At 35.7% G+C, this 23,329-nt stretch overlaps 1 protein-coding gene across 9 annotated transcripts in view; it reads left to right on the top strand.

Moving 5' to 3' along the window:
• sif (guanine nucleotide exchange factor still life) overlaps positions 1–23,329 on the top strand; it is a 116,309-nt gene that overhangs the window by 18,086 nt on the left and 74,894 nt on the right. For 6 of the 9 annotated variants that reach the window (XM_089737016.1, XM_089737009.1, XM_089737008.1 and 3 more), the window contains 18 exons: positions 323–470; positions 3,143–3,327; positions 4,963–5,081; positions 5,176–5,306; positions 5,387–5,469; positions 5,606–5,773; positions 6,414–6,544; positions 9,286–9,471; positions 10,436–10,547; positions 13,196–13,397; positions 14,869–15,076; positions 15,537–15,720; positions 16,063–16,119; positions 16,302–16,367; positions 17,733–17,847; positions 18,310–18,360; positions 18,795–18,866; positions 20,782–20,832. In XM_089737016.1, coding sequence (XP_089593142.1) covers positions 361–470; positions 3,143–3,327; positions 4,963–5,081; positions 5,176–5,306; positions 5,387–5,469; positions 5,606–5,773; positions 6,414–6,544; positions 9,286–9,471; positions 10,436–10,547; positions 13,196–13,397; positions 14,869–15,076; positions 15,537–15,720; positions 16,063–16,119; positions 16,302–16,367; positions 17,733–17,847; positions 18,310–18,360; positions 18,795–18,866; positions 20,782–20,832 — 2,231 coding nt within the window. In that variant the 5' untranslated portion in view covers positions 323–360. The remainder of the gene's footprint in view (positions 1–322; positions 471–3,142; positions 3,328–4,962; positions 5,082–5,175; positions 5,307–5,386; positions 5,470–5,605; positions 5,774–6,413; positions 6,545–9,285; positions 9,472–10,435; positions 10,548–13,195; positions 13,398–14,868; positions 15,077–15,536; positions 15,721–16,062; positions 16,120–16,301; positions 16,368–17,732; positions 17,848–18,309; positions 18,361–18,794; positions 18,867–20,781; positions 20,833–23,329) is intronic. The other 3 variants (XM_089737014.1, XM_089737013.1, XM_089737015.1) reach the window with 3 other exon arrangements.

Below are 23,329 nucleotides of genomic sequence, written 5' to 3'. Positions count from 1 at the left end.
GTTTCATTGGACATTTTAGGCAAAAATAATTTACAATTTTTTCTCCTTCCTATGCTGATGGCCTTGAGATGCCATTTCAGCTTCTCCTTGATGTGTAGGTGAGCTCTTGGGGCTCAAGCCGGGGTGTTCCTAACACTGGCCCTAGCAAGAGCAGTGCTTCGCAGAATCTACCACCGGATCGGAAATGCGACCCACTGAGAAAATCCGGCGAGACGCTCAGTGGGCACATAATTCACAAGCGTCAACCAGTATGCCCTCGATAGTCATACAGTCTTCTTAGGTTTCCCAGTTGATTAGTGTTATGAAATTATTTCTATTTCAGGCAGCATAGTGCAGTGCGCCGAGTGTGGCTCGCGCGGGATGGGCAATAAGCTCTCATCTTGTTCTTGCGCGCCCATACTGCGCAAGGCGTACCGCTATGAAGACAGCCCGTGGCAGAACTCTCGCCGCCGTGATGGTCACTTATTGAGGTAAAATGGTTTTTGATCATGGGCACTATAAACAGCCTATTTAACATTACCTTCTGAATGTGAAATGGCAAAAAACTACTTATTATTTTTCGATGTAAGTTATGACTTTGCACTGATAATTTCTACGAATATAAGACAAGGATTATGCTTTTTCAGTTTAAAAATTTTAAAGATTTATTGCTATATCAACGGAGCTTTTAATTTGGCTTTAACTAAACATTTCCAATGTAATTAAGTATCAAACTGATCTGTTTCTTGTTATTTTCCATGATCAATATTGTGTTTTTCGTTGTTTGAATAACTTATCTGTTCTATGCAGCGGCATAACAAAATTAGTTTACATAAAAAACAGCTGCATTCGCTTATTTGCGTTTCGGTGCAACTATGTTGAGATATTCATTAGTTACAGACGGCTAAGATTACTATGGGATTTCTGGTTTAAAGAAAGATATGTCATGTCATTTTGTAATTTTAATGAATACCGAATGAAACTACATACCGTAACGTAATATTTTTGTCATTCGTAATCTGTATCCAAGATGGCTTAATATAACTTGAATTACATTTCGAGTAGGTTTAAACTTTCGCGGCTATCCACACTCTAAATATTAAACTCTTTTTAGTTTGTTTTTGGGGATTACTACTGGAACCCTACCCTGACATTATATAAAGTGTGCGTCTGCGTATATCTTACTGTCTATTTAATTAAATATTCTATCCTTGTCCTGTCTAAGTTCATAAGAACCGCTTATTGCTCTTAACATGTCTTCGAAAAAATTAAACTTGAAGTTTTTTCTACCCGAAATTGTATTTATTTCAATGAAAATAGTTTACAACAGTCAATAATAAAAACATTTATTCTATTATTTTGTTCTTTTATCTTAAAATGTACAGGATTTAACAAGAAAACATGCAAAATGTCGCTTCGAATTAAATTTGGGATTACAAAGGTGAATTGTACTTTCTCATTTTGAAGTTGAACAGGAACCATGTAATGCATTTAGTCCCTCTCACAATTGATAGAACCAGAAAGGGTATTTTCTGTGGATCTGTACGTGATATCTTTATCTTTTTGAACCCTCGTTCGTGGCCTCTATGCTTTCATTCCAGCAAAAGATCTAAGATTATATTTCATACATGTTCTCAATGTTACACCGATTAAAATATATATTATAAAACTTTAATTCTCCATCTATTAATTTGATGCATATACTTTAATTTTCAACGTTCAGCTGTTGTTAAATGTAAAAATATATATATTAATAAGTGAAGCAAAAACTTTGTACCCCTTCTTATGAAAATTGCGCGGACGGAGATGTATGAAATTTCCCCTACTCATAGAGAATATAGAGAAGGAGTGCAGAATGCATTTTTTTTAAAATTATGCGATAATAATACATTAAATCAATAAAAAGCATTAAACACACTACCATGTATTTGAGACACACACATATATAGATACTCTTTGTTTACTGTCAAACTTTTGTTATTGCATAATAATTATAAGTCTATAGTGTAGTCTTGCCGAAATCTGTGACATCTCTAATATGTATATAAAATTCTCGTGTCACGCTGTGCGTGATTGAACTCCTCCGAAACGGCTCGACTGATTTTAGTGAATCTTAGCGTGCATATTGGCCAGGGTGGAGAATCGGACAACATCCATTTTTCATCCCTCTAAATGTTAAGGGTCCACCCGTAATTTCATTAATTTATTTTTTAGACAAAAAGTTTTGTTTTTATGATACAGCATACAAAAATACATACAACCTTAAATTTTCACCCCTCTACGATCAATCCTTATTTTTTATTTGCTAATTCAAAACTTTAATTTTTTTTGCAAGAATTTTATTTTTATTTTGTCATGACTTAAAATAAAAAAATTCATAATACTATAGGTATATAAAATTATATAGGATAGGTATATAAAATTCACGTGTCACAATGTTAGGTACCATAATCCTCTGAAACGGTTTGACCGATTTTTATGTAATTTTATGTGCATGTTCAGTAGGTCTGAGAATCGGCTACTATCTATTTTTCATACCCCTAAGTGATAAGGGTTGTCCACCCCTAACATTTTTAATTTGTTGGAGAATTTTTTTTTTTGTTATAATTAGGCAATATTGTGGTTGAATGGGGTTTTGTTATTTTTATATTCCCTCATCGTTCACAGCGCCACAAACCTCTTTCACTCATTTACCACATCTTTACACACTTACAATAAGTTAGTTTTTTTTTCTACACTAGAAATTCCCTAGAAATCTTATATATGGCAAAACAACGTTTGCCGGGTCAGCTAGTAGAAGTATAATAGTCTTTGACAATAGAACCATAATAATGTTCAAACTTATAATTTGAATTAATTATAGTCGAATTTCGTCTACCGCAGTGCGGGCCCACTAGTGCTTGTAAAATGATAGTTGTGATTACAAATAATCAAACTTCTTAAACTGCTGTCTGATCTCTGTGATCTCTTTAAATGAAGTAAATAACCCTTTCAACACTTGTTTATTAGCTTCTTCTATTATACAGAATTGTAATATTATGATGATCATCATCATCATCATCATCCATCCATCATCCTGCATATTTTTGCGGTGAAGCTATATGCATTCTGACCTAAAATTGTAAGAAAAAACGATCCTATATTTATCCAAAATCTATTTCAGATTATGGGCTGAAGTATTTCATGTGTCAGCTAGTGGCGCTGGTACAGTGAAATGGCAGCAGGTATCCGAAGATCTGGTACCGGTCAATATCACATGCATTCAAGATTCTCCGGAATGCGTATTTCATATCACGGCGTACAATTCTCAAGTTGATAAAATACTAGATGTGAGACTACTTCAACCAGGTTAGCCTATTAAAATATTACTTCAAATGTTTTCAAATTAATTCTACGTAAATTGAGTGCTAATATTTTGAAAGTATTCTACAAAAGATTTTTTACTGGTGGTAGGACCTCTTGTGAGTCCGCACGTGTAGGTACTACCGCCCCGCCTATTTCTGCCGTGAAGCAGTAATGCGTTTCGGTTTGAAGGGTGGGGCAGCCGTTGTAACTATACTGAGACCTTAGAACGTATATCTGTCTGATCTGATGTCTGTGGGCTCCAGTAACCACTTAACACCAGATGGGCTGTAAGCTCGTCCACACATCTAAACAATAAAAAAAAAAGATCTTATTCAATGACGAAAAATCAAATATAACAGAAGTGTGTGTTCACGTTTACAGACAGGCAACATTACACAACAAGCAAATTAAATAGGTCACAGTCCAGGAACGTCTTCTCAATTTACTGCATTTAATATTTATGTGCGCTAGGAATAAATTCGAATGTTCTCTTTTATCAGTTTAACATTTTTGACACAGATACAATGTTAGCCAATATATGGCTGGCTACAAAAGAGTTTATAACGGTGGAAAACAAGCCAATAGCGACTGTAACCTAGTTTTAAATTTACACTCGATGATTTAGTAATTATTCGAAATTCAGTAATTCGACGTTGAAATTACTCAAATGATTATTTCTTATTGTTGAATAAACTGTTAACTATTCTCGCAAGTTTCTTATATTAAATATTTTCTTTTATTTCAATTATAATTGTCAATGCTGAAATTTGTATTAAACTTGGATTCACACTTAAATTATGTATTAAACATTTAGAATATTATAATTTAAATTAGAACGTATTTAGTATTCTTTTCAATTCAATGAAAAAAGGATATACATATCTAATTTAAAGGCTTTTTAAAAATAAAATAAGAAAATGTAATTAAGTTCCCAATATATTTAAGTATATCTGATCTTCAGAGATTGATAGTGTTGAAGTCACATTATAAAATACTAGCGGCCCGCTCCGGCTCCGCTCGGGACTTTAACAAAAATTTCAACGATATTTGACGTTGTTTTTTTTTTATATAGAAGAACATTTATTGCAGCATAACTATAATAGTTAGACATATGCTGTCACAACACTTTTTGTAAATAATAATGTGATCTACAAAGTCGTAGTACATTATTTTGTTCTATCATTAATAGTTTTCGCAAGGCACGCGATGTAAAGAAAATTTAGGTATTTTTTTATACCTTGGGTTACATTATTAAAGTTTTAGTAAGGATCCCTATTTTTTTCAAAAAAGATTATAGCCTATGTCACTCGGGAATAATGTAGCTTCCAAACAGTGAAATAATTTTTCAAATGGATTCAGTAGTTTCGGAGCCTATTCAATACAAACAAACAAACAAATCTTTCCTCTTTATAATATTAGTATAGATACATTATATTAATGTACGTCGAGAGTTGATATTACACATACATTTACCGCTGGGTCACGTTGGATACAGGTGGCAACGGACCGGCCGCACTGGAGATCACTTGGAGAGGCCTATGTTCAGCAGTGGACAATGGACAGGCTGAGATGATGATGATGATGATGATGATACAGTTTCAAACGATTTCGATTAAATGCACTGTTTAACTATCGCAGGTACTCGTATTGGTCAAGCCTCGGAATGTTTTGTGTACTGGAAGGATCCAATGACTAACGACACTTGGGGACTCAATTTTACTTCCCCAATAGATGCCAAACAATTTAGAGAGTGTTGTGTGAGTAACTTCAGGAAATTAAAAAGATATTAATCCGAACCACATACGAATATTAATCCTTATTTTGTGATTGCATGTTGCATTTTTATTTTAGTCCCCATCTTTCAAATTTTCCCGCAAAGCTTCGTCGAGTTATAGTTTAAAATTGGAACCTCCTGGAAGTAAGCAAAAGTTTAAGGCTAAAAGGAAACCTGTGTCTACACCAGCAAGTCCTAATCGATCTAGGTAATATATAGTTGTAATATTAATAATTAAATAATTTCTTTTTTTTAAATTTATATGCATATTTGCCCTTACTGTTACAGCTTAACCTATGGCCGTGAAGCACAATGTACTTGTATGACTCAAGAACAATATGCTCGATTAAGAGCTCAAGACCCAAGATACAGTGAGTACGCCTCAAAACTCTCAAACGTTGTGCCGTTAATTTTGAAAATGTATAAAACATGCTAGTTTTTTACTAGTTTTCAATTTTTTTTCCAATGTTCAAAATAGTAAAGCTGTAAAAACACGAATTTATACAGGGTCATCAACTCTGCCAAGAACTACAACCCGCGCTATAGAAACAGAGGCCGCTGCGGCCGCTGCTACTAATGCAGCCCGTTCTGACAAAGTCGCTGCTGCCACATCTTCCACTTCCTTGTACGACAATGTCACAAATTCACAGGCCACACATCAGCCGCCACCGAAACGTAAGATGCTTAATACTTTTGCCACACCTCACGGTAAAATTGTACTATATCACAAATAAAAGTTTTTGTTTTGTAAATTTCTTTCGATTACTTATGGTAGACAACTCATTTGTATGTCCAGTAAAACGTGCCAGTAGCTCTGTGAAAGGGTACTTAGCTTTTTTTTAAATTTAAAGTTGGTGGAACTAATTATATTAGTAAGACTAATTACTGTGTATGTCCCTTAAACAGCAATTAGATTATTCCATAAACAGCAAAGCTTGAACATACACGATTTAACCACGTAGTTTAATGTTGAAATTATTTCCTTGTGCAGTAAATGCGGTCTTATATCCAATTAATATGCATTAGATATTTGAAATCACATTTTTTTAAAGAGTCTTTCCTAGAATCCAAAAATGGCCTTCCATTTAGGGTTGGATGGTATGTAGCACGAACACTAAATTGTTTTTTATTTCGTAAAACTATTTTATTTTTAAGAGGCCTTACAATAATACATACACCACAAATATGATAAATACGAAAGGCAATATAAAATCGGGCTCAAATCTTTATTTTATTATATCAATGTTGTCTAATGCCAAAACAAGAAGATTCTCATAATAAGTTGAATTGACTAATAATTATTGTTACAAAATAGCGGTCGCGCGTCAATCGGAATCTCAGCCACCATCGAGACCTCCGAAATCTCAGGAGACATCTACAATGACAACTAATACTTCTACTGCGCCCAAAACCGTAACTGCATCTGTTGGCACACACGGAACTAACGTAAGTACGATTTATACATTGTTGATTTTACACTGGTAGTGGGGTGGGACTTCTTTTGAGTCCACACTGGTAGGTACCACCACCCTGCTTATTTCTGCCGTGAAGCAATAATGCGTTTCGGTTTGAAGGGTGGGGCAGTCGTTGTAACAATACTGAGACCTTAAAACTCATATCTCAAGGTGGGTGGCGCATTTACGTAGTAGATGTCTATGGGCTCCGGTAACCACTTAACACCAAGTGAGCTGTGAGCTCGTAAATCCATTTATGGAATAAATAAAAAATAGCACAATAATTTAACATAAACAATAATTATCTATCATGAAAGTAAAAACTTTATTTAGATCAAGAATTGTGTACACGTTCAAATCAAAACTCGCCGATATTCATAAGGTTAATAATTACCAGAGCATATTGACAATCAGCATGTTAATGTTAGAAATTTTTCAAATGTTTTCAAATTAATTCTACGTAAATTGAGTGCTAATATTTTGAAAGTATTCTACAAAAGATTTTTTACTGGTGGTAGGACCTCTTGTGAGTCCGCACGTGTAGGTACTACCGCCCCGCCTATTTCTGCCGTGAAGCAATAATGCGTTTCGGTTTGAAGGGTGGGGCAGTCGTTGTAACAATACTGAGACCTTAAAACTCATATCTCAAGGTGGGTGGCGCATTTACGTAGTAGATGTCTATGGGCTCCGGTAACCACTTAACACCAAGTGAGCTGTGAGCTCGTAAATCCATTTATGGAATAAATAAAAAATAGCACAATAATTTAACATAAACAATAATTATCTATCATGAAAGTAAAAACTTTATTTAGATCAAGAATTGTGTACACGTTCAAATCAAAACTCGCCGATATTCATAAGGTTAATAATTACCAGAGCATATTGACAATCAGCATGTTAATGTTAGAAATTTTTTCCAGTTTCTGTTGTAAAGCAGACACGTGTTCCTTTTTGATGGGTGGACAGCCATTATAAAATAGATTGTACGAGACAATTAGCAGCTCGAAACCGTGTTAAAAGATGGCGGCATTCACGATATTGTTGTTTATGTCTATGGTTTGCGATTATTGCTCATTTATGGGAATAAAAATAGTAACAAAAATGTATTGTACGAGCTAACATTAGCGCCACATTACACCCGCTAAGTCGACGTAGCACTACTGTCGGTAAAGCAAAGTAATCACACGTTCTGGATAAAAAATTTAAATCCCTATTGTAAGAACTTATTCGAGTAACGTGGTATAGACAAAAGGAAGCACCCCTTATAGCCAATTGACTTCGGCTATTGCTGAACACCGCCCATTAATCTTCCAATGCTCTTGAAATTAAAGATATTTTTATTTTATTTAAGTTTAAACATTACCAGTTAACTTGACCAAGTAAACAGACCGGTTCAATTTATTATGCTGTACCGAAATGAAGTAAATACTATGTTCATTATTGAATTTGATTTATAAAGTACCTATTTATATTCTACTAGACGAAAAATACTGAGCAATATTCCTGAATAATAAAAAAAATCTGATAAATATCATTAAAACGCTCTGATTCATGTGGATGGGTGCTCTAAATTCGAAAAAAAATCGAAAGAGTTTAATTAAAAAAGATAGACTATATCAGTAGTTACTGGTTGCATCGAGATTCGAAATTTGAATTTAGAATTAAAATAAATAGCGGGAATAATAGAGAAAAGGAACGAAAAAAAGAAATCCGTGAGCTGTCAAATGCGAATTTAAATAATCAGTTTTATCATAGGCTATTTTTAAACTTTTTGTATTGCTCACTAATTCTGTACAGCAAGAAAAATATTTGAAGAATATAGACCTGAAGGGTATTGTGTAGCATTATCTGGCGTTTGCCTTATTTAGTTTAAAAGGCTGGTTTTCTTCATTTATTCCGGTTGAATTAACTCGATATAAAATAGAGCTCTTAGACATCATGATGCCAATGTTGTCCCCCTCCGTGGGACATGCAGTCGGGGTCTAAATTTTGTAGTAAACGGCTATTAAACCATCCTTAAAAACGGAACACTTGACTATTTTGCGGTAGAAACAAGCAAGATGTTTGTATCTGCGGGATACCCATGCGGACTTGCGATAGACTCTAACATCAGTAAATGTAGGTTAATGATTCCAGTACGCCTGTTAATACCTAGATAACACTATTGCTCATTCTCCGATGAATCCCTTAATCGCCTTTTATATAATCCACGGGAAGAGGCGGGCTTTTGCTATTCTAAGCCGACATCACACAGCGGAAGACACAATTTAGTTGCGAATGAGATGACAGTGATGAGATATTTTTAAGCAATTTATTTCTTATTTTTTGCTGACCGAAATAAGAGACAATCAAGTCCGCGCCTTATGACTCATGAAGAAATTAAAAAGAGTCGCACACAAAAAGAAACACATTACTATCATGTGTTAATGAATGTTTACTGATATTAGTAGCAAACATGCTTGGAAGTTCTACTATTCAGTGTTCAATTGTTTTTCAATGTTCAAAGCAGTAAAGTTGTAAAAACGAATTTATATTGGTCATCAACTTTGCCGAGAACTAAAACTCGCGCTATAGAAACAGTGGCTGCTGCGGCCGCTGCTACTAATACAGCCATTTTATTATTCAAAAAAATACAAGTTGCACGAGATAAAATGGGAACATTTTACCTTTATTTTACCTTTGAAGAATTTGAAGGAAACTTTTTGGTATTCAAAGATGTTTTTGATTATACAGACTTCTGAGGAATCACAAGCAACAGCGGGTTCGACTCAACATGGTCAAGATTTAAAGTCTGAAGGCGTGCAGGCTGGAGGGACCCTTACCTCATCCAAATCTTCGGCAACTTCGACTCGCTCTGGGAAAGAATGTTCCTTGCAGCACATGCCAAAGAGCATCGACTATGGTGACGGGAATGAATCGGTATGTTATGCAATTTTTTGCAAGTTAACATAATTTTTTCTTCCGTTTCCTGAATGTTTTAGATAAATTAATAATAAACGGGCCGGGCAGTAATTTAATAAAGTATTTTCTTGAGTTTTCGTGAACATAAAATACATATAATTAAAACTAGGTTTACCATTTAACCTTCGTTTATTACTGTCATTTATTATGACCACGAAAACTGTAAGTGAAAAAGTAAAGTTTCCGATTAAATTAATGTAAGATTAAACCAACTTTTCGTTATAAATTATTCATAATTTACCAGACCATTTTTTTGAGGTTATTATAAAACGCACCCTAAATCTGTGTTATATTTAAATAGATGACTTTATCTATTACAATGACTATGACCGTTACTAATACTATTTATCTATAACTTAATCTACTTAAATAGAACACTAGGTACATCTGGGGTTGTAAAAAAAAAAGGATTTTTAGGAAATTGGATGTTTAAAAATAAATCATAAACGAAGAAAGTCAACGCGAGGAATATCAAACCGTATGAATGATTTACTTGCCTTTATTGCTAATCATCTGAGATTTCGACTTCGAGCTAATAAATGAGAACTGCATTATTCACTTTCTGGTGTTACCATAACCTCAGTTTCAACAGGTTTCTTTTAGCACAATACACATTATTTTATGTAATTGAATGAGGTGACAGTGATGAGATATTTTGGCGTCAAACAATTTATTTCTTATTTTTTGCTGACCAAAACAAGACACTATCCAGTCCGCGCAATATGAGTCACGAAGAGAATAAGAAATAGTAGAGAGAAGAAACATAAAAAAACTTTACCACTACCGTCGAACCTCACCTCACCTCAAAATAATGAAGACCTCACAGCTTGTACAAATGATATTGGAAAAGAAAATTTTCTAAGAAACTTAGGAGTTTCAAGTTATTGAATGCTCTGTTTAATATTAAAATATTAATTTCCAGTCCCGTGAGTCAGAGCGTCATGCCGCGCATCATCACAACCACAACGTGGTTAATAACAACACATCTGGTTCGCGTCGTACAAAATCAAAGAGCACTGAGGATATGAATATGGGTAAGCTCTCGCTTCAGTCGAAGTCGTCGTGGCCTAAGGGATAAGACGTCCGGTGCATTCATGCATGCATCGGTGTTCAAATCCCGCAGGCGGGTAGCAAATTTTCTAATGAAGTGCATACTTAACAAATGACTCACGATTGTCTTCCACGGTGAAGGAATAACATTGTGTAATAAAAAATCAAACCCGCAAAATTATAATTTGCGTAATTACTGGTGGTAGGCCGTCTTGTGAGTTCGCACGGGTAGGTACTACCTATTTCTCCCGTGAAGCAGTAGTGCGTTTCGGTTTGAAAGGTAGGGCAGCCATTGTACTGTTATAAATGAGACCTTAGAACTCATGTCTCAAGGTGGGTGGCGGCATTTACGTTGTAGATGTCTATGGGCTCCGGTAACCACTTAAAACCAGGCTGGCCGTGAGCTCGTCCACTCATCTAAGCAATAAAAATATTATAGAGAGAGAGAAAGAGAAAGAGAAAGATAGAGAAAGAGAATACACTTTATTGCACACCAAAACAATTTACATTCAAAAACAGTCAAAAACAGATATTTTTGTACAATAGGCGGTCTTATCGCTAAAAGCGATCTCTTTAAGACAAGCGTTTAATTTAGGGAAATTCAGGAAAATATAAAAATACAGTCAAAATCTGTTATAACGACATCGAAGGGACTGCTCATATTCAGTCGTAAAAACCGATAGTCGTAACAACCGGTGATGTTTAATGTGTATCGTGCAAGTACAAACAAATCGATAGGGAATTATTGGAAAAATATATTTACATAATACGCGATTTTTCTTCAATATTAATTTGTTTTGTTTTTTTTGCGACATTTTGAAAGTTTCACGACTAACTCCACAAAGTTTTGGTACGTCTTGTGTATAGATAAGTAACAAACTAACTGAAGAGATATGAAGAAGCAGGCTTTGACTCTACCGCATGCACGTGTTTTGTTTCTAAGAATTAGAAAATACCCTACAATAAACTAAATCCTATTGTTTTCTTTCCTGATTTTAATAGCCATTGAAGACAAATGTAGATACCTATTCAAATTGTTTACAATACAGCTTAGCCGGTCGTTCTAACAGATCTAATTCTCCGAAATATTAGTTAAATGTGGTCGTTTTATGAGGTATGTCGTTATTAGCAATGTCGTATAAAGCAATGTTTTTAATAAGGCGGTCATATAGCATTCAGCCGGGACCTTTTTTCTAGGTTATTATAACCGGCATGTTGTTCTAAACGATGTCGCAGTTAACGGTTTTGACTGTATAGTAGGTATGTTGTGGTGTACCATTCACAATACATTATTATAGAATATATATATATATATATATATATATATATATATATACAATAAATAGATATATACCGTTTACATATAATATGAAATAACTATTTGGTTTATATACAAATATACTATAATATATATAAATAACTAGCTGACCCACCAGACTTCGTAGTGCCTCTATCGATTAATAAAAGACCTAAACTTTTGTATAAAATAAACTTAAAACAAACAAAAGGAATCCGTCCGACGGGGGTCACATCAAAGGAAAAACTAAATTGTTATTTTTATTAAATTCCGAGCATTTTGATATTTATCTGCCCTTTAAACCTTCTCTGGAATCCACAAATAATTCAAGACAAAAATTAGCCAAATCGGTCCAGCCGTTCTCGAGTTTTAAAGAGACTAACGAACAGCAATTCATTTTATATATATCGCACCTTCGGTAAGACAAGGGCCGAAGTGCTAAAATTTCTGAAAATGAGTTAAATATGCCAAAGTGCCTTAAAAACTAATTTCTACCTGTAGGAACAAAGACATTCAATAGATTCAGTTTATTTTCGCCAGATGGCCAAAGTGTCTTTGTACCATTCGTTCGTTTTTTGGATGATATTGGCGTGACAAAATCTTATTGGTCATTTGCAAAAGTGTCTTTGTACCATTCGTTCGTTTTTTGGATGATATTGGCGTGACAAAATCTTATTGGTCATTTGCAAAAGTGTCTTTGTACCATTCGTTCGTTTTTTGGATGATATTGGCGTGACAAAATCTTATTGGTCATTTGCAAAAGTGTCTTTGTACCATTCGTTCGTTTTTTGGATGATATTGGCGTGACAAAATCTTATTGGTCATTTGCAAAAGTGTCTTTGTACCATTCGTTCGTTTTTTGGATGATATTGGCGTGACAAAATCTTATTGGTCATTTGCAAAAGTGTCTTTGTACCATTCGTTCGTTTTTTGGATGATATTGGCGTGACAAAATCTTATTGGTCATTTGCAAAAGTGTCTTTGTACCATTCGTTCGTTTTTTGGATGATATTGGCGTGACAAAATCTTATTGGTCATTTGCAAAAGTGTCTTTGTACCATTCGTTCGTTTTTTGGATGATATTGGCGTGACAAAATCTTATTGGTCATTTGCAAAAGTGTCTTTGTACCATTCGATCGTTTTTTGGATGATATTGGCGCGACAAAATCTTATTGGTCATTTGCAAAAGTGTCTTTGTACCATTCGTTCGTTTTTTGGATGATATTGGCGCGACAAAATCTTATTGGTCATTTGAATTCATTTTATATATATATAGATAAATAATTAATAAATTAATTGTTATTTTTAAATGGACAAATTTGATGTTTTTATTAGATTCGAGTACACTAAAGCGCATGCTGAAGCCGATGCCGTCAACGGAGAGTCCGGTGACCTCTCCCGAGATGGGTCGGCGGCGGTACGGGGGCGCGGGCCCGTGTCCGCCGGCGTGCGGCGCGCACGGACACCGCCCGCCGCACCTGCACCACGGACACTACGCGCACGTCGTGAACAACAACAGTCGCCAGAGCTCACAGAGGTACGCAATGCGCTGGACAGCCCACTGAGTTTCTGGTCGAATCTTCTCAGTGGGTCGCGTTTCCGATCCGTCGGTAGATTCTGCGAAACACTGCTCTTGCTAGGGCCAGTTTTTTCTATTTTTATTAAGTGGTTACTGGAGCCCATAGACATCTATAACGTAAATGCGCCACCCACCTTGAGATATAAGTTCTAAGGTCTCAATATAGTTACAACGGCTGCCCCACCCTTCAAACCGAAACGCATTATTGCTTCACGGCAGAAATAGGCAGGGCGGTGGTACCTACCCGCGCGGACTCACAAGAGGTCCTACCACCAGTAATAAAGTAACTGTTAGCAACACTCTCGTTTGAGCCCCGTGAGCTCACCTACACGTCAAGGAGAAGCTGAAATAGTCTCTCAAGGCTATCAGCATAAGTAGGAAAAAAAAGCGCTATATATTTAAAAATATGTAATTAATATATACCTAAATCACATAGCAAGTATGGACAGCATTGGGATTTTAATTGCAAATTAAATTATAATTAGCAGTAGCCGTAATTTGACCATAATTAACTGAAATTAAAAGTTTAAACATTATTATGGTTCTATTCTCAAACACTATTATACATACTTCTATAATCATACAGATATTAATATATTCTATATAATACAGATTTCGCCAAAACTACACTATAATAGATAAATAATATTAAAGACAATATTAATCTATTCTCAATTTGACTACAGACTTTAAAGAATAAAAAAAGTTTCACAATTGACAATACACAAAGAGTATATTTATACGTATGTGTTGTATTAAATACATTGTAGTGTGTGTAAGGTTTTTTTTATTGAATAAATATATTTTTTACGCATAATTAAAAAAAATATTAGCATCCTGCACTTCTTCTCTATGTTCTTTATAAGTGTGGGAAATTTCATACTCCTCCGTCCGCGCAATTTTCGTAAAAAGGGTAACAAAGTTTTTGCTTCACGTATTAATATATAGATATCGAGGGCTGAAAGGCTATTTTGCTTAAGCGACGTTTTTTACAACTTTAAAGGGGAACCATTTAAAGTTTAAAATTGGAAAAAATAATAATAACAAAAACAACTTCTTTAGCTATTTAAATGGAGTAAGCTTAATTGAAGTTCAATTAAAAACATCAACTGTTGATACTGATACCAAATAAAGTGCACCTTTAAAGCAAATGGCTTTTCATCTCTCGATATCAACGAAGCTCAGTAACTTTGCACATTACAATAAATATTGGCCTATATTATTCTTTGCAAATTTTTTTTATCTACCAACTTTCATTGGTTCATTATTACACTCAGCAAAGTAGTAGAAGTCAATTCTTGTTTGAAAGATAGGGTGGCCGTTATTCCAATTCATTAGATTAGAGCCTCATATGGGGTAATTGTTGTTGTGACGTCGGAGCCCGACCGATACTTACCGCGTCCAACTACAGTGCATGTGTGTGGTACAGACGCGGCGTGGGCGTGGGCGCCGCCCCGAGCGGGTACCCGGGGCGCGGACTGTACCTCGAGCTGGGCGGCGGAGAGCGCGACCTCTCCCCGCCCTCTGACAACGTCATGTTCGACAACCAGTGCTACGCCACCACGCCGTCTTCCTCCAACGGCAACTCCGACCAGGAGCCGTGTCAACGTCGGGACCCCAGGCAACATCATCATCCTGTACGTTATTAATTTTAATATTTAAACTGAATCCGTTTCTTCCTTAGTTTAGTATCCCTTAGGTTAGTATCAGCATTAGCATCATTCTGTCTATTTCTGCTGCGAAGTAATCATTTGTTATAATAAAATGATAAAATTACCGTTATTCTAGTGAATTACAAACAATTAAGTCTTTAACCTTATTACTTAAAGTGGGTATTGGAATCTAGTTATTTATAAATATCAAACATCCGAAACGGTCCCATTGTTGTAATATTCTGTATTTGAAATTTTCAAATATCAAAAAGTAACTTTTTTAAGATTTGCTTTCGCTGCACGCACATGATACGTAAGGCAACGAATTCGAACAAATGAATTCCGACAGTATTGCCTTGTTTAAACGGTCGATTATCCTTTGAACAAATTAATTCCTTAAGCCGTAACGGAAAGGTAATCGTGATGACGTGACGTGTTGTTGTAGAAGCCGTGCCTCAGTCGCCAGGCGTCGCAGTCGAGCGCGACGCCGGCGCCCGGCTCGCCCACCTCGCGCCTCCTGCTCGAATACGAGATGCATCTCCGCAACACCCTCGCCAAGGGCATGGACGCCGAGAGCTACAGTCTGCACACGTTCGAGGCCTTGTTGAGCCAGAGCATGGAGGACTTAGGTTGCTGACAGTCCCACTCATTCTTTTTTCCTTTTTATTGACTAGATGTGTGGACGAGCTCACAGCCCACCTGGTGTTAAGTGGTTACTGGAACCCATACACATCTACAACATAAATGCGCCACACACCTTGACATATAAGTTCTAAGGTCTAGTATAGTTACAACGGCTGCCCCACCCTTCAAATCGAAACGCATTACTGCTTCACGGCAGAAATAGGCGGGGTGGTGGTACCTACCTGTGCGGACTCACAAGAGGTCCTACCACCAGTAAAGAAAGGTAAAGTTCTGCGTACCTACTAAAATATATCGGGCATATCATAACCAACCTTTTTTTTTTCTAGAAATGAATGACAAAATGTCGTCTTCGAACCAACGCAGTCCATACCCCTCACGTCGACGTAAGTATATAAGTAGTACAAATAAATTTTACTATTAATTCCAAATTTTTCACAGATTTTAAATTTTATTTAACTCTGAAATAAAATAACAAACAATTTAAAATTAAATGCAACATAAATTAATTTTATGCACTCAATTCATGTGACCTTTTTAATTTGTACCCCTTTTTTGTTTTCTTGAGGGCCGACCCAAGAATCCATTCTACAATCTTTGAGACACCTCAAGGAAGCTGCAATAAGGGAGCGAGGTGACGATATAACTTTATTATGTGCGGTGATTGGTGTCATTCATGTTAATTTGAATGAATAAGATTTTCGGTTAAATATCTTGCATGCTGATCTGTTCAAGATTATTTTCATTTTAATTGTAATTTACTTTATTTTTATAATTGCGTATTTTCTTACAATAATATGTTAATTGGTACACAAATTATTTTTATTTTGTATGAATAACTATAAAATTAACACAACCAATAAATACATCCAACTGCATCACTTAAATTAATAGCATTTCAATCATAATATGGTCACATACAAATATAGGTTGTGAAAATATAGATTGGGCTTATGTTATCTTAATAGTACATATTAGCTTTAGGAAAATTAATCTTCTGAGACTTTTAATTCGTGAATTTTTTAAGATAAAAATACACCTGGTGGTTTCAAAATCTATGTATAAATGAATAGGGCAAACAGATAAACAAAAATAGACAAGAATTCAAAATGAAAGCTTGGAATGGATATTAGAAGTCTAGAATGAAAAATATTCTTATTTAAGGAGCTGTTAAAGCTTCTACTAACGTATGTCACTCTGTGCGTAATATTAGCCTTTGCTACATCAATAAAATATTCCTACTCAATAAATAAAAAAGTGACATATATTTGTAAAAAGGATAACCGCAAAAGATCGAAACAATTCGTAACAAAACATAGCATTTAAGCTGTGAAGAAAATGTTATGTTCAAAATTAGCCTCAGAATTACTTACCACTGTAAGAGTAATATTGTCTGTATGAAATCCCCAAATAATTCACATTTTTTATTATTATGAGAGTCTTATCTTGTTTACCAGTATTTGTATTTGACCGTACTTTATGACCATTTAAAAGCATACCAGTTTCTAAACCACTGTTACTTAAATTAATAATCGTGATGTCAGAATTCTATATTTGAAAGGAATGATAGTTTATATTTAAAAATATTCATGTAATGAATGAATGTTGCCTAAAAACATACGATAGAAGCATTGAAATACAAATGTCCTACTCTTTACTGGAATGCGTGCATGCTTTGCGTCAGAAATAGGTAGCATATGTACATACACACGTGTGGGCTTAAAACGTGTTATCAGTAAAATTAGTCGGATATTTGGGACTTTCTTGCCGCTGGGAACACTTTGGGAAAGACTTTTAGTAATTAAGGAAATATTTCTGCTCCTACGGGATCACTTAAAGAATTTAGAAGCAACATTTAGGTGTGACCGGGCCCTGACAGTAACCTGACTGTTACTGAAACGTTGTGATAATTTACTCTTGTAATCTTGTAAGCGTTTTTGTTTTGCGAAAGGAACACATTAGATATTTTGGAAAGTGCCGACATGAAATAATATCTCAGGTCCGTCGTCACAATGTTCTGGGGGCGGCAGTCGGTCGTCGACCCTGCCTCTCCCGCACCGGCTCGGGGTCGAACGTCAGCACAGCGCCCGCTCCGATCGCGACGGATACTACAGGTACGTACCGCTCACTCATTCGTCCGCCTTACAACGTCAGCATCCATAATATCATATTCGTTTCCTTTTTTTTTAAAACGCAATAGGTACCTTTAGCTTTCATGAGGTTTCCAATTTTAAACGATTAGTTACGAAAACAGAATAAATTTCGAGAAAATTAGTTATGATTTCTACAAACTTCCTTTTCGGCACGTCGATTTTTTCAGAACAATTAAATACGTAAATTATTACCAAATTATTTGGTAAAACGATAAACATGACCCTGGAATTTAGAAAATCTATTGCATTAATTAAAAGCAATGTTTGATTCGGGTATTCATTGCGAAAGTGATTGGTTAAGTTACATTATCCCAGGGTGGTGGGGGTTGGGTTCAATGAGTTATCATTATTCAAGGGGCCGATATCCAGCTAGTTGTTCAAAATTAGTTGATAACGATTCATTCATCTGGTGTTTTCAAGCAGCCCGCGGGCGCCTGATGGAATCCCGGAAATGCCAGAGTTAGAGCACCACATGTGAGTCATCCACCCATGTAACGGCCCCACCCAACCTCGTGCTGTCTCCTGAGCTTCTAAATTTCCCTTAGTGATACAAAATTCGTTAATAACAATTCATATCCACTTTCTGTTAAAATTAAATGTCGCACAAACTTTGATTAACACTCATAGATTACTGAACCTCAGAATAGGTACAGATTAATTAATACGAACCATTTTCATTTTGCTGGTGATAAATAAATTGATAACAAAAATTTTACTGACCATCCTGAATATAAGTTTCACTGTTTGATTTTAAATTTAAATATAATATGATTACTAGGTGAAACTGTTTGGAATAAACAAACTAAACGTGGTAATAGAGATTTTTTGTTAAATTTATTTGATTAAAACAATCTTGTGTTATTTATTTTGGTTTGAAAACCACAGTGTTAATTTAGCTCTCTTTTTAGCGATCGCAATGAACTCATGCGCGAGAGGGAGCGCGAGCGCGACAGAGGATACCTCAGTGACCACAATACGAGGTAGGTTGTTGTTGCTATGTGATTACTTGATGACAGCACGTCGCACCAACATGTCGATCCTCCAAGAACTCCAGATAAAGACGAGGCTTTCTACTATAGCTTTCTAGCATTGCCTACGTAGAGTTCTGGAATACTTTGACCACATTGCAAGAAAGGATAACGGCAGCTTGGAGAAGCTAATGGTGACTGGAAAGGTGGACGGAAAAAGACCACGAGGTAGACGCCCGCAACTTTGGACTGACCAGATCCGCACTACCCTCGACACCGCAGTTTACGATGCTCTACACTCGGCGGCAGATAGAGGCAAATGGCGTAGAATGATCCCGAATAAGCTCTTGTTGCGAGGAGGTGGTCACGACCCTCAGTATTGAGGAGACCGAAACGAGAAAAATAAAAAAAGTATTAGATAGTTATGAATTGATGGACTATTTACATTAGATTTTTCCTGTACAAGTTTTGGTCATACAGAAAGATCACGTGGAGGAGTTTTCTGACGTTTCCAGATATAATTTTTATCACGCCAGTATTTCCTGAGTGCTATGACACTCTTTTTTTGCTAAGTGCTAGGTAGTCATAGATTATACAAGGTAAATTCTGATGGAAGGCAGCATTTCGGCTATTTCTCGGGTTTGGTAAAGATCCAAAACCGGAACTAATTACTTCAAATATGTTAAGGTGTAACTTATAATCTATATTGAAAATATAATAGGATAATATTGTTACGCGCTAGGGTTCGGCTGGGATAAATAAAAACTATCGAAGTACAAATTGAAACTGTATTAACACTTAGAACACTTAACGAGAACTTTAAAATTCTCAATTCGCTTCTTCTGCTTCACTTTAAGTGATCCGTTCGCTGTTCCGCTTCGAGTAGATCAGATTTCTAACTAATAATAATAATTACATGTATTTACTCCACAATACAAATAACTTTTCAATTAATATGACATAAATTTCTAATTCAATCTAAACAATAATACAATATATTAATTATACTGACAGTGGAGGTAAAAAGGTCGAGGCTCAGCTTTGTGATAGCTGAAACTATCGCTGCTATTCTGCCGCTGCCCATAATTTTAATCTATAAGCTAATCTAATCTATAAAATAATAAACTAAACTACTAAAACTAAAATAATATAAACTAATCTATAAAAAAATAATCTAATAATACCTAAATGTGGCATAATCTACAAAATCCCTGCCTCCGCACTTTGTTGCTTAAGTAGAAATTCCCTATAAAAGTATTTGAAGGGCTTAATCCTTGTGAGAGTCTCTGCCTTCGTGCCTTCGTGCCATCTCTACAACGCTTTTATAGCCGATATGGCATCCCTAGATTTCTCGAGAATATCCTGGGCAAGTCAAGTAGCTTCGATGTGTGTTTCCGCTATCTGACAATAGGTGGTGTTGTACTTCTCGAGCTTTCTCGTTGTTACTAGTTGCTTTGATATTCGTTTCTGCTATTAGGTGATAGATGGCCCTACTCTTACCGGCGTAACAATATAATAACCAACCGACATGGAAAATTTGTTCTAAAAATGAACCCAGTGGTCGCCCGAAAACGTCGAATTAAAGGTGATAGTGGAAGCTGACGATACTCAATCTGCCGCTGAGTTAGCAGCAGCTATCAACGTTAGCATCAAAATAATATTGCGTCAAATTTGCAAAGTAAAAAAACATGATAAGTTTGTATAGCACCAACTTAACGATAACGTAACCAGCGAATCTTTAAATCGCTTAGTAGTTTATGAAATAGAGAGTGACAAAAGAAATTTCCCAAATGTTTCCATATTCCCAATCTCGGGCAAAACGCAATGTGTTTTTTTTTAATTTAACTCAGATGATGCTGTGGGCTACGTCTCTATAATATTTATAAATTTAAAAATACACGAAAGCTAAAGTAAGTGTTTATTTCAGGGACAGAGTGCGGGATCGTGATCAAGGGTACCTCAGCGACCATCAATCTAGGTAATATTTATACATTTGTACGCAAGTTATAATATATTTTTAATCAATATCGGTGACTGATATATGATGATATACAGACGATGACTATCAGTGATGGGGATCACTCGGGTCATAACCTAGATGGACTATAAAACAGTCTGCCTCCGAGGCAACAAAATTTTTTAATAACAAATTTATTGATTTTAATTTAAATACTGAAAACTAACTAACTGAAAGTGAAAATATTAATAAAATAAACATTGCACTTAGAAGCTCATAAAACTATAGTTCTTAAAAGAATAGTCGTATTAAAGTTACCAGGCATGGTAACCAAGTGGGCGTAGGTGATTAAATTCGAAACTAGAAAAAGTTGACTCGATGGTTAAACGAAACACAAGATAAATATACAGTCACAATTATATTACACATATAATCACAATGTTATGATATTAGGCTAAGCTTTTAATTGTAGTGAAATAATGGCTAAACGCCCTTCAGATATCTTTGCAAAAATATACAAGTAAAGGCACCGCCCGCTCAGGCTCAAAAAATACTTTTGCACCAGTACAATATTTAAAATGCAGCTAATTCCTCAAGCGACTCTCATGATCGATGTTGATAAATAAGTAAAATTTGAGTTTATTTCTTGACCGGAATCAACCCTATTAATATTAAAGAGACAACTATGTATATAGTACATATTTATGTGGAGTGTACTGCCCGCTAAGTTTTTTTATTTATTGCTTTAATGGGTGAACGAGTCCACAGCCCATCTGGTGTTAATTGGTTACTGGAGCCCATAGATATCTACAACGTAAATGCGCCACCCACCTTGAGATATAAGTTCTAAGGTCTCATATATAGCTAGAACGGCTGCCCCACCCTTCAAACCGAAACGCATTACTGCTTCACGGCAGAAATAGGCAGGGTGGTGGTACCTACCTGCGAGGACTCACAAGAGGTCCTACCACCAGTAAAAACATCATCAAACAGCTATCGATCGCCCATAGACAGCACAGCGTGAATGTCATTCTCATCTTAATACCATAGACCTTTATACCTTTTTTAGGTTTCATACTTCAGTGCTTAATACACAAAGCCGTGATGTCAAATTGTATTTTGTGATGACTGCCCCATCCTTCAATTCGAAGCGTATTACTGTTTTGCCGCAGAAGTGTGTCAAATGTTTTTAATGTGCTCACGTTTTTGCAGTTCACGTGATTGTGTTTATAGATTAAATACATATATATATATATATATAGTTTATAAAAACGTGGTAGGTTTGCTTACAAATTTTACTAACAAAATTGGTAGGTACCTACAGGATTTAAACCCGATCATTCAATACAAATTTACTGCACGATTTTCCCATTATTTTACTTGTAAAGTCTATTAGATACTCCAACTTGAGCCTTTTCAAGTGTCATCGACCATTTTTGCTACTAATTCATGAACGTATAAATGATAATTAATAAGGGGCTATCAAAATATCAAGTCTCTCTCAATATCTCTATATATTGATTTAACTTTCAGTATATCGATGTTACTACGAAAAACTCAGAATAAATAGAGGACGTTATTACTTTGATATGAAAGGCATAATAATAAAGTGAACATCGACGTACATTGAACCCAAGTTCTAATAATTCGTCATAAAAGAAGTATTTGTCCAAGGCAGTATGTAAATTTTGTGATGAGAACCCCTTGAAAAAGGCATGATACGTTCCACATAACTCTTTCATATCTTTTCCCTGAAATATTTATTAGCAAAAATACTATGAGGAATTGTTTGAAATAATCCCATCGTCTCGTTTTTACAATCGTACCGCCCGTCATCGGAGTAGAGTTCATCCATGCTACCTAGAACCACTGCGTTCATCCACAGTGGGTTTCCCTAGATATTTTCTACCACGTGCCATCCGGCTTTGGAATGCGCTCTACGGTATTTCCTGAGCACTATGACAGATCCTTCTCCAAACGAGGCTTATGTAGAGTACTCAGCGGTAGGCAGGGACTTGCCTGTGCTTCTGAAATTGCTGACGTCCATCAGCGACGGAAAGCACTCGCCATCAGGCGGGCCGCATGCTCGTCAGCCTGCACGGGCTATAAAAAAAAATACCAGTTTTTTTAATTACGAAAATTGTACATTATTTTGCTGTTATAAAATATCCCAAAAATACATTTTGGAATAAAACAAACTATGTTGAAGCATATCAAATAATCGTAACAAAATTTTTACTTTCAATTCGCTTTAAAAAAAATACAAAACGCCCCAACGGGGATTAAGAAACATAACCAGAATTGCCTCTTAGCCACCTTGATGAAGCCTTTGTCTTGCTCGACAAAGACCTTATTTTAACTGATACATTTAAGAAGGTCTTCTAAGAGTCTGTTTAAGAGTGGTTATCGATCGGAGGCCGGAGATATTTTCGTAAGTATCGCTTTTTTTGCGCAGGGATCCTTGGGTCCACCCTTGGGATAGAATTAACCATTCGTATAGTTATAACAATTTCTGAAG

This window comes from Bombyx mandarina, chromosome 22, assembly GCF_030267445.1.
Source record: "Bombyx mandarina strain Sakado chromosome 22, ASM3026744v2".
NCBI lineage: Eukaryota > Metazoa > Arthropoda > Insecta > Lepidoptera > Bombycidae > Bombyx > Bombyx mandarina.
The sequence above is the reverse complement of the archived record's forward strand: the minus strand, read 5'-3'. Positions and strand labels throughout refer to the sequence as shown.